The sequence below is a fragment of the Cuculus canorus genome, chromosome 6 (genome assembly GCF_017976375.1).
Source record: "Cuculus canorus isolate bCucCan1 chromosome 6, bCucCan1.pri, whole genome shotgun sequence".
Taxonomy (NCBI): domain Eukaryota; kingdom Metazoa; phylum Chordata; class Aves; order Cuculiformes; family Cuculidae; genus Cuculus; species Cuculus canorus.
Window position 1 is genome coordinate 11718506 of NC_071406.1, and position 19296 is coordinate 11737801.

General features: G+C 38.7%; 1 protein-coding gene across 1 annotated transcript in view; it reads left to right on the forward strand.

The window, feature by feature from the left end:
• MYLK (myosin light chain kinase) overlaps positions 1-19296 on the forward strand; it is a 212455-nt gene that overhangs the window by 54915 nt on the left and 138244 nt on the right. Inside the window, exon 2 of the mRNA XM_054069442.1 lies at positions 4634-4791. Within this exon, the coding sequence (XP_053925417.1) occupies positions 4642-4791 (150 nt within the window). The 5' untranslated portion in view covers positions 4634-4641. The remainder of the gene's footprint in view (positions 1-4633; positions 4792-19296) is intronic.

Here is a 19296-nt window from a genome sequence, read left to right on the forward strand (position 1 = left end):
TGTAGGTCACTTAGCATCATTTTGAGTTAATCTTTTATATAAGTTCACGATGAAATTCCTCACCCATCTACGCGATGCGCGATGGACATTATTTCAGGTTAAAGCCCATGCTGCATTAGTTATGCAAACATAATAAAAGCACCAAATCTATTGATTAGACAAATAGATTTTTGTCTTATCTCTCTCTCTCTGATCTACTAAAAATAATCCAGTTTTGTGTTCCACAAACTGTAAAACTGTATGACAATATCTTTTTGGCTCTTTTAGAGACTTATCAGCTGAATATTAGTTATGAAGTTTGCTCTCAGTCACGTCTGGTTATCCACTGTTAGTTATGGACACTTGTACAGTAGCCACTCTTGTGATTTGCATGTTCAACAAAAACTAATGAACTGAGCATCCCAGATGCCCTGAAAGAGTGTGTAGGAAGGGTAAGTGAACCTAAGCTTTAGCAGAAATTGCAAGTTGATCTGTGATTCCCCTTTGTGTGGGACAGTTATGCAAATGCATATTGTGGGAACATACCCAAGGATTTTACATGCATTGTGTTGCCAAAACTTAAGCTTGCAAAATTTGTGGATCACAGAGCTGTGCGTGAAGATTTGGCATTTCATCCTGTTCCTACTGCCATGTCTAATGGTCACTATCAGATTTTACTGGGAAAAAGTCAGGACATTTAGGAGTTGGGGGTGAACATTTTCATGACAAAATGACTTTTTTAGAAACTAGGTGTGTAGAGAACAAGTGAGATGATGATGATCATTTATGGATGAGTCAACAGAGGAAGAAACCCCAGTCAAATCAGGACTGATACAAAATCTCATTTGCTTCCATAGTGTCAGGACACATTCTGAGGTTCTGCTTGACCTTACCACTTAGCAAGACCTACAAATAGCAGAGCACAGGCACATCTGAAGCTCACAAAAGCAGGATTTGTGGGCAGTATCCTATTGTTCCCTTGGCGGGGGGGGGGGAATATCTATTTCTCTCTTACTAATAGCAGGGTCAGTTCAAGTTAGTCCTACTTGCAACAGCATAATCTTGTTGCTATTCCTTTACCAGACGTCAATACCTGTTATAATTACTGGGTCTGAAGGAGAAGCTGCCTGGAGTAGTGCGGCTATGATTGGTGGGCTTGCAAGTCCCTTGCTTCTTGTTCTGGCCTCCACCCTCTTCCCGTCTGCTAAATCTAAACATTATTTCCTCACTTCATCACTTTTGCTGATTCTCTGTGATGGTTGTTCTCCCTACATGCTGGTTTTTGGGTACCAGTAGCTGACAGGAGGTGAGATACTTCCTTGTGTGGTCTAGTTGGGCAAGACTGAAAAGATAGTCACAAATCATATGCCTGCAAAAATTCATTTCTCTGGTTCTGTGAAGAATGTGTTCAGTGTCAGATCTGTACAGAGGTAGGGTAATGACATGTTAGTCCTTGTGGCAAAGAAAGAAGCTGTAGGAAAGGAAATAAGGTGTGTGAAAAGGGGAAGCTGTCGAGCAGGTTTAGAAATGAAAGATATTCTTTTAAGTACTAAAGGTTTTGAAGCTTAATGGATAACATTTAGTCCGTAGCAAAACTCTGAATTCAGTGATCTGTGTAAGGGAATAAATTTTAGCTAGTGTTTTGAAATTTATGCTTTTTGGAAAAAAAAAAAAAGATAAAAGAAAAAGAAAGCTAATGAGGTCTAGATTCCTGAAAATTTATGGTAATTTTGTGCTTTTTGCTAGTTATGGTATTTATGTAGTCTTATTACTATAGCCTGACTCCCACCCTCTGATATAGTTATTCTCACAGCACTTCTTTGTGGTAAAGGAGTACAATAATCCCCACATTACAAATGGGGAGCCATGGCGAAAGGGAGGCTTAGTGACTTGTCTGAGGTCATGTAGGCAGCCCATTATGGAGCAGGGAATTTAACCAGGGCTCCCAAACGGCAGACAAATGCTCCAGCCCCTGAGCTATCTGTCCTTTTGCTCCTATTTTTAAAGAGCTCAAAAGGTTCTATTCAGATTTCAGAAATGATTCAGAGGTTATTGAAGGCAGACTGGCTAAAATAATTTAATAGCCGGACAAGTGAAAATGTGGCTTATGTGTAAAGTTGCAATATCACTAAGTCAGATAAAAGTTTTTCATCCGGCAGCTCTGGTTTCCTCTCGCTTGCACGAGTTTGCTCTCTCATATACATACACCCTCTTCTCTACAACTCATATTTTTCTGCTTCGGAGGAAGGACTTGATAAGAGGAAATAAGTATAATTGAATGGTTGTCTAAGAAGCTAATGGTAAGTATGTACGTAAATAAAGTAAGTGGAGGAGGAAAAAAACCTATGAGTGTTTGCTTTTGGGGGTTTATTTTTGTGAGCAGAGTATTGAGTGACAGAGATTTGTTCCCAGTAGAAAATGCTTGAAACACATTAGTCTGCTTTGGTATTAGAAGGATTAGAGGGCGCACTGTGAGAATTTGTAAGGATTTATGTGCTTTTTAGAAAGGATTAAGAATTTTTAAAAATCCAGATTAAAAATGCTCTCTAACCACATCGCTACCCTACAGGCCAACATTTGCACTGTGGTTTACTTTTATGTTCAATACCACAATGTTTGTATTGCAACTGCAGTTACAGTTGGTTTTGTTTAAGACTGTGTTCTAGGTTCGCGCAGAATGTGAAATGAAATGCTGTGAGTTCGTGTAGCAGCTTGAAATATCTAAGAAAAAGATTGTAGGGATAGTCTCATTCTAGAATGTTACTTAAATCAAAGAAAAAAAAATCAGTTGCATTCCATAGCTTTTAAGTGTCTGCTTTCTTCCTGACTATCACATTTTAAGCTTGAACAAGATTAGTTCTCTGGAATGTTATTTCCTTAAAATATTTGGACATGGCAGTTCCATACTAACACCAGACTGTATAACACAGAATTATTTATTTGTTTTGGGAACATAATTGTTAAACATCCCCTAAGCTGGAAAAAAAATACTTCCTAATTATTTACTAAAAGCATCTTCAGCATATGTAGCTAATTAAAGTCAGACTGCTAAATGGGGATGATTAGAGGCTTATGTTGCTAGAAAACTGTTTGTGCTGGTTTTAGCTAATACTTGTTTGTAAATTCAATGCCTCTTAGACACTTTATTTAGAAAAATATAAATCCATGCAAGATATGTTGTGGAAAAGACTAGCTATTACTTTATTTTATGCTTTGGAGTATAATAGGCAACAATTTATTGACAGTCTTTGGCAACTTACCAACATACAATAGAAATGTAACCAGTAAGAGTGGCTTAGTTGTCATTTTTTTCTTTCTTTCTAGTTCTCCCCTCCTGTTTCTTTCCTCTCCTTCCCCTCTCCTTCCCCTCTCCTTCCCCTCTCCTTCCCCTCTCCTTCCCCTCTCCTTCCCCTCTCCTTCCCCTCTCCTTCCCCTCTCCTTCCCCTCTCCTTCCCCTCTCCTTCTCCCTGAATATGAATGAGTTTTTTTATTCCTCTCCTCCCAAAATAACTGTAACCTGTTCTGCAAAAAGTATCCTCTATACTGTTAGGAATAATGTGGCCTTGGTTTAATTTAATTTTCTCTTGTTCGAATTGAAGTTTCACTCTTTATTTATGTATTATTTATTGTAACTTTAATGAGAATCAGATGAATAAATACAGTCTGTCATGAACTGCTGTGTATGGCAGCAGATTATGACTGGAAAGCCCAGTGTTCTTTATTGGTTCAGCATGACCTGCTGGTGGGTCAAGCCATTTCTCAGGATTTTTTTCTTTGTTAAACTTGTCTATTGAACAGTCATTTTACAGTGGGGCTTCTAATTTATGTAGATGATTCAAGGAATTATTACTACTAAGCTACTACTAAAAGCTACTACTTTTTTTTTTTTTTTTCTTCTCAAAAACCTGAAGTTTTACCTTTCAAAAATACAATAATTTTTACTTTCTGTTAGGAAGTATGAAATTGTAGCTGAAGAATCACCTCTGAAGTAGATATCTGTAAGGAATTCTCTAAAACGCTGGGTTTGTGGCATTATGAAATTTGATCTCCATGCTATTTTACTAGTCTGTATGCTGTAGAAGGATTTGCAGTAAAGTAGATACTTGGAATTTCTTCTAAAGTATTTGTTATGTACTAGAAGTACTTTGGAGGGAGATATCTAGATATTTCTTAAGATCTTGAAAGCATGGTATGAAAAATCAGATTTTCCACATTCCCGCTTGCATCTTAAATCCAGTGCAAACAGAGGTTTCTTTATTTCATAAGAACTTGTTTAATGCTGGCTCTGTTTTTGGGGCTTAGTGTATTCTAGGCCAGGAAAATCAAAGTCACGTTGTGAAAATATCCTCCTGAAATAAGTTATTACCTTTTAATGCAGTTGTAAAGGATGACTTTTTGATTAAGGCTCTAGCCTGCGACTTGACAGTTCAAACTGAGTTCAGCTCAAGGCTGTGACCCTGCTGCAACTGTAGGCACACCTGGGAATCTTTCTAGGTCTCAGTTCTTCACCCAGAAAATAGCACTTGTTACCTTAGGCAACACGAATATACACGAATATAGCACAATCTGCTTCTGGTCTGATTCTTAGCTGTTAATGTAATGTAAGTAATTAATCATCGTAACTTATTTATTACTACTTGTTTCTCTTTTACAGCCCACATCATGGGGGATGTGAAACTGGTAACACCTACGCGAGTCTCCAAAACCTCCCTGACACTCAGCCCCCCTGTCCCTGCTGAAGCACCAGCATTTACTCTTCCTCCTCGGAATATCCGAGTGCAGCCGGGAGCCACTGCAAGATTTGAGGGGAAGGTAAGAAACAGCTTCTCCATTTCATTTTGCCCTTTCTTGAAGGGCAAAATGCTTAGTAGACTGCAATGACAGTGAAGTTGCCTCTGCAATACCGGATGTTGCTCAAGAAGAATACATGAGTGTTTACTCTTCTGAGGAGACAGAACCATTACGGGTCTGTTTCTGAGTAGAGGAGAGTCTTGCAAAACTTGAGTGTGTGCTAAGTACAACATAGTTGAGCATTCCAGGCACTGAGTTTAGTATCAGTAGGAAACTACTTCAAGAGCTGTCTCTAATTAGAGATTACCTATTCTCCTGCTGCTTATTGACCTTCCTGCATCCCACATCTGCCTGTTCATGAAGCTTCACGCTTAACACAAATCTAACCCTGCTACAGAATATTCTTATTAGTAGTTGAGCTTGGAATTTGTAAAGAGGGCTGTGATGTTTTTGTATTTGCACCTCCTGCCATACTTGTTGTTAATCTGAAAGCAAAAAGAGGATTTTCAGAAGAAAGATCGATTTGTTCAAGGAAACTTGTTAAACCAAAGGGCCTAAAAGTGCAGTGGGCTGTAGATCCTAGGTTCTCCCCTTATGCTTGGGATCGAATTGTGCTTACTGGCATCCATATTTCTTTCATGCTGCAATCCTGGTATAATTTCTTCCTTGATCTAGATGACTTCCTTTCTCCTCCCTTAAGCCAAATCTTTTTTCCGGAGCTGCCACTTTTCCCTCTCAGCCCTTTCGGCTTCCTTCTGTCCATGGCACACTCTGATTGCATGCTGACAGCTCTGTCATCAAACTGACCACACTATCAATCTTTGAAGTGGTAAGACTTGTCTGACAGAGGCAGGAAACTGCAACTTTGGTGTAACAAAAGCAAGGGCTAGAAGGAATTCTGGAACTTCATAACTTTTGAAACTGTAACTTAAACAGAGGGCTGGCAGAGGGCATCCGATATTTATCTTAGTTGTTTATGCAGGAGGAGGCCAGGAACTGGGATTTTTCAACAGGAATTGGGCTGAAAAACAATTTTGGAGTGTATAAATTTTGAAGTGCAAAACCGAAACTCAGAAGTAGTTCTTGCATTTGACTTTTTAAAGAAAAGTTGACAGTTTTCATAGAAAGCAGATAATTTCAATGAAAGTGTTTAAACAAAATAACAGTTTTTAAAAAGACCTTTATAATTTTTTTTTTTTAAATTAACTTTTGTTATAATTTTAGGTACCAGTCAGAAACTCCCTCTTTGTATGACATTGGCCAGTCCCAGTGAGCATTCCCTTCCTTTACTGTTGTTCCTTCTCTGCCTCATCATCCTTATTTTACCTTGCTTTGCACATACAGTGAGAAGATGGCAAGATATTGCTACCTTATGGATGCAACGCTTATTTATGCACAATACTATTCTAACTGCTGTTCTTCCAGACAGCACTGCAAATGACAGGAACAGTACACTAAACCCAAAGTTGAAGCATGTGATGTTGCTAAGATTTGGGTTTACATTTCCCATGTTTCCTAACTAAGTGCTGAAGGGGAATATTTCCAATTTTTAGTGCACTCTGCAGACTTTTTATCATTAGTCAAATGAAAGCAGTTGTAAAATATAATGATCTACAAGCTTGAGTGTCATCGCTGCTTTGCATTTTTTTCAGATCTGGTTTTAAAGTGTTAATTTTTCAGGGACACCTATCCCCCTTTAAAAATCACTTTGGCTGCTGGAAGGGTAAAGTCTGAGGGTTCTTTTTTAGTAATTTGGGAAAAGTACACAAATTCAATGCTAATTAAAATGACAGGGTTAAGTTCTTTGAAGGAACAAAGCTTTCACAGAAGTCCTGGATTGAACCTACTTGATGAAAATCTAAATTCCAGTTGTGCCTATTTGGTAAATGAGTATGGTCTTAACCTTTAATTTTCCATCCTTAAAATCAGGATGATAATACAGTAGTTCCATGCATGTTGTATAGCTGAAGTAAACCTTTAATGCTCAGAGTGGTTTTTTAAGTGCCAAACGTTGAGCACAGCTTCACTGAAAATATAAGTGAGATCTGCAATTACTTTATGGCAAGTAGCCTGACTTAAGGGTTTGGCAAAAGGAGGTCATGTAATTACAGCTACAGTCTTTGGCACTTCAGCCTCTTGCTATGCATAAAGCATTGCCTGGTTTTTGTTTGGTGCAGTTTGCTGCCCTGAAGGAGCTTTGTTTTGCCTTTCAGCTAATGCAGGTGAGAAGAAACATGTAACACAGCTGAAAACATAAAAGAGCCAATCTTTACCATTGTGAATTAGTTCTACATTTCCTGCAATCCGCCCTGGCTCGAGGCTGAGATACCAAAGTGCATTTTTTTTTTTTTATTTTCTTTTTTTTTTATTTGAGGGGAGAACAGAGAACAGGAAGAACAAGCTATATTTTACAGAGAGTAGTGGAGCAGAGCATCACCTTTTTAGTACCTTATGCAAGAAAAATCAGTTTTAAAATTATAATACTAACTATTAAAATTGAGTCTGTGTGATCTGTTGTTTCTCATGTACCATGCTTGGGGAGATTGTTTGGTTCTGGTTTTTATAACTAGTGGGTTTACATTAGCGTTTTGCTTGTGCTCCTAGTCTGGTACCAGGAGCAGGGTGAGGAGGAATGCAACAGAGTCCTTCCAAACTAATAGCTGCAATCCTACTAGATTGAATCCTGTAGAGCTTGTATCATCTGCGTCTGTCTTCAGGTGGTTGGTATGATGTTTATTCTGTGGCTTTAATGTTCCAGAAGTTCAGAAGGACAATCTTAATAAAAACAATTTATTAAGATTTAGTAATAGAAGTAGCTACTGAATGTACTTAGGCTTTTCCATGCTGGAAAATAGGCTACAGATATTATGATGGGTTGTTGCTGATACTCTGCTTCATTATGCAGTGTAAATATTAAACTAGACTAAGGCTAAATAAAAATAAAAAAGTTTTTTAAATGGCTAGACAGGAGATTTACTTCAAAGTGTTCCTCTACGGTGGAATTTATCTTATCAGAAAGATCATACATTTTGAGAATCCAGAACAGGATATAAATCTGATATTGTGATGATCCTGTACTCTCATTAAGTGAACAAGGGAGAGAGCACACCAAAGTCAAACTTGTTGTTTTTTTTTTCCAGTGGCATGTAAGATAAGTTGTGCAAAATGACAATTCAAGATCAAGGAGAGTGAGAAATAGCCCATAAATGTAGGAAATTGGAGGTAGAAAGGAACTGGAGCTGCCATTATCAGGAATTATTTTCTTTCCAGTTCTTCCCACTGCCACCCTGGTTTTCTTAGTAACATCTCAGCAAGTTTATCTATATCTGACTACAGATCTCAGTTTTCCCATGTGGTCTCACTGTAAAAAGTTAGCTCATCATCCTTCAAGTGTATGAGCATGATTTTGGCCTGGAGCACCGACTGAGGGGTGGAACCACTTAGCAAGGCAAAGACAAGGTTGCCTTCCTTAGATGCTCCCCAAACATCTGCTGCATGGACATCTCAGTTGCTCATCAATCAATTACTGAGGTGATTTTTAGGGAAACCATTCCAGATTATTCTAAAACTGTATTGTGGTTTTCCATCTTGTTAGGATTTGATTTATGTGCTGTTCTTCTATTGCACATCATGTGTGAGGTGAACAGTTCAGGGTAGTAACCGCCTGCCTTGTGCTAAGGCATTGTAGCTTGTCCGTGAGAGCCTTTAAGATACCCCTGGAAAAGAAGAGCAGGCCAGTGTTACCAGGCTTTGTTTCAAGCTATTTGTATCTCTGTTTTATTAATAATCAGAATATTTATCAGTGCTTTGTAACATTAAATTATGATTGTATATCTTTATCTTTCTAATTCAGCTGAACATCACTCTATTTTATAATGCTCAACAACATACTAATGAAGGAGATTCCTTACTTTGTAGCAAACTTCATGGGGATTTCTGTGGCATAGAGGTTTTCTCTCACACGAGAGTACAGGGAAATCCTTTTCAGCCATAGCACCTGAATAAGAATCTGTAAATTATCAGTCAGGGTGGTATTTTGATACTGTTGATAACATTTTATCAATTCATTATCCAAGCACAGTACCTATCAAATTATTTCAGACTTGGGATGTTCCTAAATTTCACTTTCTGGAACTGTGCAGGTTATTTTAATTACAACATGTAGCACATTATTATGCTCACCTACAGGTACAAGATTGTTAGCCATCTATCTAGTTTAAAATTTAATTTCTTTCAGTCTCTCATTCTCCCAAACTCAGCTGCACCATTCTATAGCAAAGGTTTGAAACATCACAGTAGAACAGTATGGATGCAAATAGTATAATTTCCTATATATGAAATAAAGCTTTTAAACATTTCCATTTTCTAACTCTCATGAGGATGGCAAGCATATATGAACGAGTGCTGAACAGAAGCCTCTAGAATGATTTTTCCACTAGAATTTGCAGATATCTACAAGTTTTCTTTTCTTGTGATGGGCAGAAGGTGGCCGCGGATTTCCACTTCTTTGCATGGTTTTGTGCCTACCTGATTTCTTAGTATTGTGTTTACAGGTCTTTCAGAGACAACAGGCTCAGTGACTTAAGACTGAAGTGTGTCTTATGTCTCAAACTCCATCCTTTTTGAGAAGACCTCCTCCTTCATACTTAGACCTTTGATTACTAAGTATTGGACACCTTCATTTGTCCAGCTCTAAATTCCCAGAGTAACTATTTAAAGGGGAGGTTATCTCTATTGTAGAACCTAGCAGTGATTTAAACATTGCCCTGACTCCACTCTGCATCCACCGCTCGCCACTTCAGTGTTGCTCTCAGCCTGAATTGCCCATCCTCGCGTTACGGCTGATTTTCAGCTTTTGCTTGGGTGTCTGTTTTTCCATGTGTGCATTAAGATCGCAAGCTACCTTCCAGTTCTCTTTCTATGTTTGGAAGCCCTGGAAAATTTTTTAATGACTCTCTGGGGAACTCTTAGAATGCAGGTTGGCTTTCTGTGGCAGAAAAAAAAACACTGGGACCCTGAAGTTGTGGGGATGTGCGTAGGTGGATAGAGCAGCAGGATGGACTGACCCCTACGGGGCTGTGCACTGTGACTGCCTACAGAAGGAGTCAGTGAACGGCAATGCTCTCATCCAGGTTTCCCTGGTCCATGTTAACTACTGTACAGAAAGATATTTCAAGTCATAGAGAGATTTACTTAGGGGTTTGCAGCAAACGGATGGAGAAGCTGAGAACAAAAAATGATATTTATCACTGTACTCTAACCACTAAACCTCATTCGCTTGATCTTTCTCTCCTTATTTTAAACTTTGGGTTCTAAGACCCGTAAAATAGTCTGCAGCAGGGTTGTTGCTTTAAAAAAAAATTAAGGTGGCTGCCCAGAATAAGCATTTTTAGTTGATAACTGCATGATTAGCTGCCGACACGTAATTTTTCAGAATAGCAATAGAGTCACTACTTCTGGTTCTGTACTGTAATGTCACTGAGTGTCAAGCAGTAAAAAATGACAAGTCAGAGAACTGTCAATTTTGAACAAACCCTTCCCTGTCCAGAGTGATATTGACCTGTGCATTTGGTTGTGGCAAGCAGCTAACTGAGCTTGCTTTGGCTGCATACATGTATAATTTTTGAGAGTAATATTGACGGTCATTAATTTTATGAGCCTAAAGAATACTTGTGCTGCAGCTCTGCTTGAGAGGAACAGCCAAATGTTGTGCTATGGACCACAGGCTGATTGCCTAGGGGTCAGGAAAGAATTTTTCTCCTTGGATAAAGTATTGCACAGTTGGCAGCAGAGCAGTACGAGTTGTTTTTCTTCTTCATGTGAACCATCACATATGGTCCATTGCCAGAACCAAGATATCAAGCTATTAAATCTAGTCTGGTATTCTAATCCCAGGGAGCCTGATTTCATGTATTGACATGTAGTTAATAGTTTGAGTAGATATTGGGGTACGTAGTTCAGTTTGCTTCCCATTGAGTAGTTACTGTTCTGCTCTTCCCCTTCCATCCCCCTCCAGGAAAGGGAGCTGGATGGTAAATTTTATGGCAAGCCAGGTCAATATAAAATCCTGCTGCTAGTTCAAGGGGTTTCTGCTTCTACTTCTACCACCCTACTTTTGCAACACCCTATTTGTATCTGTTCAAATCACTTCAGTCCAATGATGTGTATCAACATGCCAGCTTCTGAGCTGCTTTTGTTGCTGCTGGTTGCACAGGTGCTCTTGGAAATATCGTGCTGGAGAAGATAAACTAGCATCAGGCATTGAGAAGCACGAGGCAGTGGCAAGCTTGACAGTGATGCTGCCATCTGTTCTGAAATAGAGGGAAGACCCATTTACATATCGTGTTATGAGATAAAGACTAGGGAAGCCTTAAGAGAAGTGTTGAAGTGAAACACTCTCACAGCATTTTTAAGTCCTTTCAACTATCTGTTAATGGAAAAACCAATTTGTTTCACTGTGGCTGCTGCACCACCTCTGCATGGCAAAGCCTGTGCTATCTTCCCTTTGCTTTGGACTTGAAGCAGCAATGTCTGTTCCGTTTCCAAGCTTCAGTCAGCGGGCACTCCAGACTACGCCTTAATTACATTGTACGTCTAGATTTGAGATGGCAGGATCTGAAATGAGAGAAGCCCATTTAATGGCAGAGGATATTGACGTGGCACAAATCCTTTGCTGTTGGCTTAAGATATTTGCTTTTACAACATGTGTTGGGCAGCATATTGTGCAAAGCTGCCAATGGTGGTTTGGATCTGCACTTTCTGAAGGAGTGACTGTTGATGTGAGGAAGAAACTCAGGAAAGATCCATGTTTTCCTGGGGGACAGTTGACTGGGGGAGGTGAATGCTGTGGGAGGACTGGGGCTGATCTGTGAAACTACCATGCACTGCGATGCTCACAGAAACTTGATACAAAACACTGAGGCATGTGTTTAGGAGCAAGGAGTTGAAGAAGTTATCGATTTGACTGGAGATTTTGTTTGATCTTTCTGCCCACATAGCAGTGAGCATTCTTGGGAAAAATACCCTGCGTTTAGAAGTTACTGAAACACTTTGTATCAAATAGACATTGGGATATAGATGGCTGAAATAAAAAAGGAAAATAAGTTACCATGAGTGACTGTGAGTAGTTTATTGAACATCTTTATTTTGTTTGGGTGTTCTATTGCTATTTCTTCCTTGGTGTAATTGACCTCACATTACATTCTTTTACCACAGAGCTGGTTTCTAATGATGTACGTGTTCTCATGAGTAATGCGTGCACTATTTTATTTGGGTTTGTTTTATTGTGTAACTCTTCATTGGCATGTAGAAACAGGAGCTCAGAAGACTTTCAGCTTTAGATGAGGGCAAAGTGGGGGTAGCTGCTCTGCTGGGAAGTGGTTAAGGTGGGGTTCAGTCAAAATTGCTTCCCCACACAGTGGGAATTCAGAATCCTTCATCCAGAATTATTCAAAGACAATTGCCTTTATCAACTGACACAGTCACCCATGTGTTGACACCCATTTTCCCTGCCTTGCATATATGTCCTTTAGAAAAACCCGCAGGGATACAAGTTGCTGCTCGAGAAATTTCCTCCCAGACCAAATTTCTAAGCAGGAAAGAGGCCGTAACTGGGGAAGGGAAGACTAGACATACAGTGCCCCTATTCTCAGTTGCCATTTCTCAGGGCTGATATTTTTTTGTATAATTGAGCCTGTTTTCAGTAACCCACGCACCTCCAAACAGTGGAAGGAATGAGCTATTGGCCACTATCACATTTCTTATTCTGTTTGCTTTCTATCACCTTTCCCACCTTAATTGCTTCTCTGTGGCCAGGTGGGGACTTCACCACTGCTCTGTGCAAGGGCAGAAAGATTAGCTCCCTAATTTTGGCTGATTTGATAGGAGCTGCTGTAACTAAAGGAACACCAAAACTGATCTTTAAATAATAACAGTAATGAAATAATTTTTTTAAAAATACTTCAACTGATGTGCATATGGAGCTAAAGAAAAATCTGTTATTTTGTGTAGTATTTACCCAAACCAGTGTTGTTTTAGGTGAAGCCAGACCATACACTTGTGCTGCTCTTGGTCACAACTTTTTATTTATTTATTTTTAATCTTCAGTGTAATTCGAATTATTTCACATTTTGAAATGGAAGCAGTTAAAATCACATGAGGAACCTACCAATAAAATTCTGTGTGATTTTATTGCATCTACCCGCTGCTGGTTCAAGTTGGAGAACCAACAATCTGAAAAGTTTTATTGTAGATACCTGTTTTGTGACAATCCACTACAATGATGTACCGTTGTAAAGCGTGGCTTTGTGTCAGGTAAGGAAGGCAAGCATGTTTCTTTAAGAGTTTATCCATATGGCTATCCTTAGAGCTGTTTTTGAAGAAGATATACTTCATTAGTGGGGATTTCTGGACTTGCTGTATTTCTATAGTCCTTAAACAGAAATCAGAGGGGGAAAAAAATTAAATTATGTATTGACAAATTTTCAGAGGAAAAGGAGATATAAAATATTCGTATTGAGGTATAAAGGAGGTTCAATCTTTTACAAAAGTAGTGATGAAATTAATACTGTGAGTAATCATGAAGCCTACCATTTAAGGATGATAAAATAGAAATGTCTGAAAAAGGAATAAAAGAAAATCTATCTGTTTCCCAAGAGAAAAACAGTTGATGAGCATATCCTAAATAGCTGAACAAAGTTATATTCAGAGGTTGAGTCCATGTAAGTCAGGGTAGAAGCGGTCAGTATAATTCTTATTTTTCTTGTCCCATGATGATTAGTGATGAGTCTCTCAAATTACAACAAAGCCTTACAAGATTCTTCAATTCTGCTTTTAATTTTAAAAGTATCATCATCTTTTCCAGGCTAGTCTCCCATATTCCTCTGGGCCAATGCATGTCTTTCTATGGTCAATTCCACTGGTAATAAAACTCATCTTGTAGCATTGTTCTTTCTTATTTAAATAAATGTTCTTATTAGTGCATGAAAGATGACTGCAACTTTTCATTATGATATTTTCAGTTTGCTCTTTGGGGTAACTGTGCATTTGACTCCGTTCACGGTCATCATAGGTTTAAATGCTAAAGAATATCTAATAATTGGAACAGTGTGAACAGTTAACTTTCTTTTCCTTGTCCTGCAACAGCTTATATTGGTGTAAGAGGGACAAAAAAGGTGAAGTTTTTTCATTGGTTTTGTGCTGTTATTTTTTCTTCCAGAAATATGCCCCTAGCTGGAAAAATTTTAAATTTCCTTTTTCTAGCTGACCCAAAATGTAGAATGGGATACTTATCATCAGGCATGCGTTTGGCTAACTAGTAATACGTTTGCCTTCTCCCATCATCAGCAAGGCTTAAACTTTACTCCAGCACATTGCCTTCATCTGGCTGATCAAACCACAAAGGTCAGGGGGGGATTCAGTGCCATGTGTAACTGTAAGAGCACATAAAATAGCAAAATATACATTTGACTGTCTGTAAATGTGTCCCTGATAGTTTGACCTAAATTACACCAAATCACTTTTTTTTATATAATTCTTATTTTCCCTTGTAGGAAACAAAAGTAGTTGAGAATAGACAGCAAGCATGATGCATTCAGAATCTTTGCAGAAGGCCACATGTGGAGAAGGTTTATAATCAAAACACATCATTACTCATTGCGGTTTTGCTCACTTGCTCTAGCACCTAGACTCCAAAGCTAAAAATTTCTGCTTTTGACATGTTACTTGGCTCTGTTCACTCATGGATACAGTATGAAATTTGGAAACCTACTGGGCAAAACCAGGCAATGTACTCTCTTTTTTTTTTTTTTTACATGTAACATCTGGAATCCCCAGCATCTAAGTGCATGCTGAACCGACAGTAAAATTGCTGTGAATCGAGCACAATTCAACCCATTCATAAAGGAGAGAAACCAGTCTGTCTGGCGGAGAGCAGCAAGGGCTGGCTGCTCCCTATGGGAAAGCAAGCCAGGAGCCGAGGATGGGCCATGCATGGGTTGTGCCATCACCGATGGGCCTTAGTCCCACAGGCTTCAAACGCAGCAGGTAATGCTTGTGTGCTCTCAGGGTTTACTGATGGTCCCAGGCATGGCAAGCAATGCATCGAGTTCAGAATCCAACCAGAAGATACAGTCAGGAGAAGAGTAGGGAAGCCTATGTTGTGCTTCTGGTGCCCAGTCTGGTTTTTAATGTTCAGTCTGTAAGATGTTATCTCTATGTTACTGGAGGTTACTGAATCTCCAGCAGGTGGCTGAAACAGCATGTTCAGCAATGAACTCATGCCAGAATTCATTGTTTAGTGTCTGGGGACATCTCTCTCCGTGTTCTTCTCTTACACAGAGGAAATAACTTCTCTTCCAAAGAGAAGTCGTGGTATATGTTGTGGTGGAGCTTGATGAGGGAGACGCTGCTACTCCTGTTGCTGTCAGAGTTGTGTCAAAGCTCTCTGCATCATTCTTGAGGTGACTAGTCAGTGGAATGCCTCGATTTTCTGTCATCCCTGAGGTGACTAGTCCAATATAAGGGCCTTGAATCGCCTATCCTGAATATGTTGACATTGTTTTTCTAGGAAACTTGACATCCAGATTACTGGTTGGGACTTAAGTCATGTTTGTTGACTCATAAGTTAGTAACTTGACCTCTGAGCTAGCCTTCCCTCATTGAGGATACATTGTAGTGAGGTAGGACATATAATCTGGCCACCTTCTTTAGAGAAGTTTTAGAAATATGCACTACTCTGTGTGAGAGAGAGAAAGCCTGGAAATGTTCCCCCCCCCCATTTTTTTTAAAAAAAAAAAAAAAAGTCTTCTAGGTTCTCTGGTGATGAAGATTGCTTTATTCTCTGTAAATCAGTGCATTGCTGTAAACCTGCATTCAATCGGAACAAAGCAGTCTTTGTCTTCTGAAAATACTGTGTCTAAACCTGGTACAAATTTCAAGTCAGCTTTGCACGTTTTTATTGTTTATATAGAGACATTGGTGCTTCATGTGCAGAATGACGTGAAATGGAGAAATAAATTTTTATCTTTCTTTCTGAATTTTCCTTGCTTTTTCTACACCTTTTCAAAATACTGCAGTGTTACTCTATGGAATATACTATTTATTATAAATACAACAGCTGAGCTTACCAACTGTATGCCAATATGTAATGTGTACAAGAATTTTTCATTTAAAGATAACAACAGTCTGCACAGGTAGCGCAAAGAATATTGAGCGGCAAAAAATGACAAATTAAATAATTATTTTAATGTTTATTTCGCTTTTGGCAACAGAATATTGAGTTTATTTCATCTGGTCAGTGCTCTCTCGAGTCATGTTGAATCAGCATGCTAATTTTTCTCTAGTTGCACAGTAGAGTCCAATTGTAACTGTGTGGCTTGAGGGTTTGCCATTCTTTCCGTGTGACCCATAATACACAAATAAGCTTATAGTTATGGTGTATGTATTATTTAAATTGTTTTTGCAAAGCTTAGAATGTTAGTGTAACACACTATTTTGTAAAAACATCACTCACGCATAGTAGTATCTGGTATCTCGTATCTGAAATCTGACAGGTTGATATCACATTCCCATACTCGTTAAGAAAACATCAATTGAGAATTTTTCTGTTCTGGGAAAAAGAGCTCAGTATACTTAAGCTTCATTCTTTTGTCTGTATAAATTCTGGTGTTCCTTTATGAAGGAGTAACTCAGCAGTTTGTCTCTACAGGGAGATAAATAGCACTACTTCAAAATGAAGTATGTTAAAAGCCAAGCCACTGGAAGAAAAATTATGATAAAATCTTGGAAATGCAGATTAAAGAACTATGGCTAATGATATTGATTATTGCTTATTTCATGGTACCACCTAAACAGCCTAATTCAACTGGAGTCGTAGTGTTTGTTTGCTGATAGTATTGAACGCCTACACAGGCCAGACTAGAGTTGGACCCTTCTCTAGTGACCTTCCTAGCTAAAAAAACACAGAGGAAATTGTCATCGTTATCCTCCTTGACATTGGGAATTGACATTCAGAACTGAACTGCTGTCTTCTGAAGTTCAGTTCCTGTCCAGTACCTTAGACGTGAACTTATCCTTACTGAAGATAATAGCTTCTGATTTTGGATGAGAAAGTTAAGATTTGCAGTAGGTGCAAATATCACCAATACCTGGATTACTGCCATTGAATAAAGAACATCACATTGAAAACACAGTGCTGGGATTAGGTCCCCAGTGCCTTGACACAAAAGCAGGTTTGTTTGACTGTTGGGGTATGCTAATGGACAGAAGTATAGACAAAGATTTGTCTGCTTGGGAGACTATTACAGGCTCATAGGTTTAATGGAAAACATTATGCTGGATTTGTTCAGATCTTTCAATAGGAATGCCAGCGACTGCAGTTAAGTGGAGCTCTATTGAAAGCATATGCAAAGTAAGCACTTTTTCCACAACCTAAACAAATGTAGCTATTTTTCAGTGCACATGTGTGTTGCTCTTAGGGAGATCACAGCAATTTTAGTTTTGAGAGAAAGCATGAGAAAGAAGAGGCAAGCCCACAAAATTTCTGTTGAACTCAGCGTGCGTATAAATATTTATTCTGAACTGTTGAACTAGAAATTCATAGCCACGTCAATTTATACTTAGTATTTCAATTAGTGTTTTGAGGGTTCTTTCTTTTAAACAGTTGTTGCTCGGCCCTTGATTTTTAATTTTTTTATTTCAAACACAGCAGTCTATATATTGTGCTGTATGAGTTATCACTACTAAGCTGCTATTAAATAGTATATGTGTGAAGCCTCAAAAGCTTATAGATTTTGTAGATTATTACAGGTTAAAAATATCACTAACAGTTGCTAAAGAGCAGTTGATGTTTTGCAATAGGCTTTTGTATGGAAGTCTTAATTATTTAATGCATAGCTGCAGGTTGCACGTAACGAAATAAACAATGCAATAAGAAATGCTAGATATTTGGACTGTATAATGTATCCATATCTTAACAATCCAACATGGCATTTTATACCTCTTTATACCCACATCAGTTCTGCTTTCTAACAAAGTTTAAGACAAATGACACTTCATGCCCAGTGCTCTTGCCAGCCCTACCAAGTAGCATTAGCAATGAAGCACTACACGTAATGGAGGAGAATTTTTATAACCTCTCCAGAGCACAGCCTCTGCCAGCGGCATTCGTCACTATCAGCAGACAGTCTTTAAATGAACATACAACTGTGCAGTCAACTCAGCAAGAAAATTCAGTTTTAGCGTTTTCAGTGACCAGTGCCAAACCCCGAAATTGCAGGAAATAAATCTTGTCTGGCTGGAGATTGATAAAGTATGGGTATGTTCATTCTAAGCAAAGAGTTTTTCTTATGATCTTACACTCCAGATGTGGATTGTTGCCATTAATTATGAATTTCATAGCTCCAAACATATTTTCCAGAAGCTGTGTGTTTTGGGCACAGAAAGAAAGCACATATTTTCTTTTTCATTAATTTTCCACAGTAGGTCATGCATAGTGTGCGTGCTCATATAAATTTATAGAGATTCCTTACCTGTTGATAGCGTGTATTGATATTGAACTCCTAATGCTAGCATCCCCAAGCTAGGAAAGAATGAAGCGTTTTTGGTCAGTGGCGTAGCTCCTCCAAGAAGATAGGGCCACTAGGATTCAGTGACGTGTAACATAAACTCACATCCTATTAAGACAGAAACTTTTGAGTGGTGAAGAAAATAAATAATCGTTCAGTCTTCCAGAAATAATACACAATGGGAAAGTTAGGTTTTTTTCCAAATGTTATCTAATGGTAATCATTCTCTTGAGAAAGTCAAGAAACAGAGTGCATTGTCATCTTTAAAAAGTGACTCCCAGTTCAAATCCCAAATATTATTGTTATGAAGGGATTGTTGCTCTGAAAATAACTGATGCTGTTTAGTTTCGCTTTTTTGTGTGGTACCAGCAGAGATGTCTGACTTGACGATGTCCCACTCTCAAGCTGTGGCTCAGGGTGTCTGGAGTCTGTGATCAGTTCTCTGAGATAAAACAGATAAATATTTACAGTTTTCCTTCTAAGTGGGAACATGCACACGTTTTGCCAACGACAGAGCAAAATGTTGGTGTTAATGTCACCCTGTACGTGTCAGGGGGCTTCCTGGTGCTTTAGACCTGTGCTTGGTCTGAACAATCTTTCTCTGCCTTTCTGTATTGTTACTGATTGAAGGATTCACAACTGAAAGTAAAAATCTTTGTCAAGTGTTAAAAGCTAACCTGTTTTGTGGTGGGAAGGAGGGGAGACAGTTTCTCAACAATTTGTTTTCCTTGTGTTAAACTGTTTTATGTTCCAGCCTTTCTTCTAATGCTGCCAAATGGAATTTGTGAACAAAAGTAGTGGCAAACACAGTAAATCAAGCTGTCCTGTTGAAATGGAAATAAATGAGCTGCTCCTGTTCTGACAGCTCTCACAATGTAGTGAAACTCTCATCTGACTTTTCAAAACCTTGTTTTCTGTAGCAAAGTTTGCTGCTGCTCTGAAATGAACACTGGTCCAAACA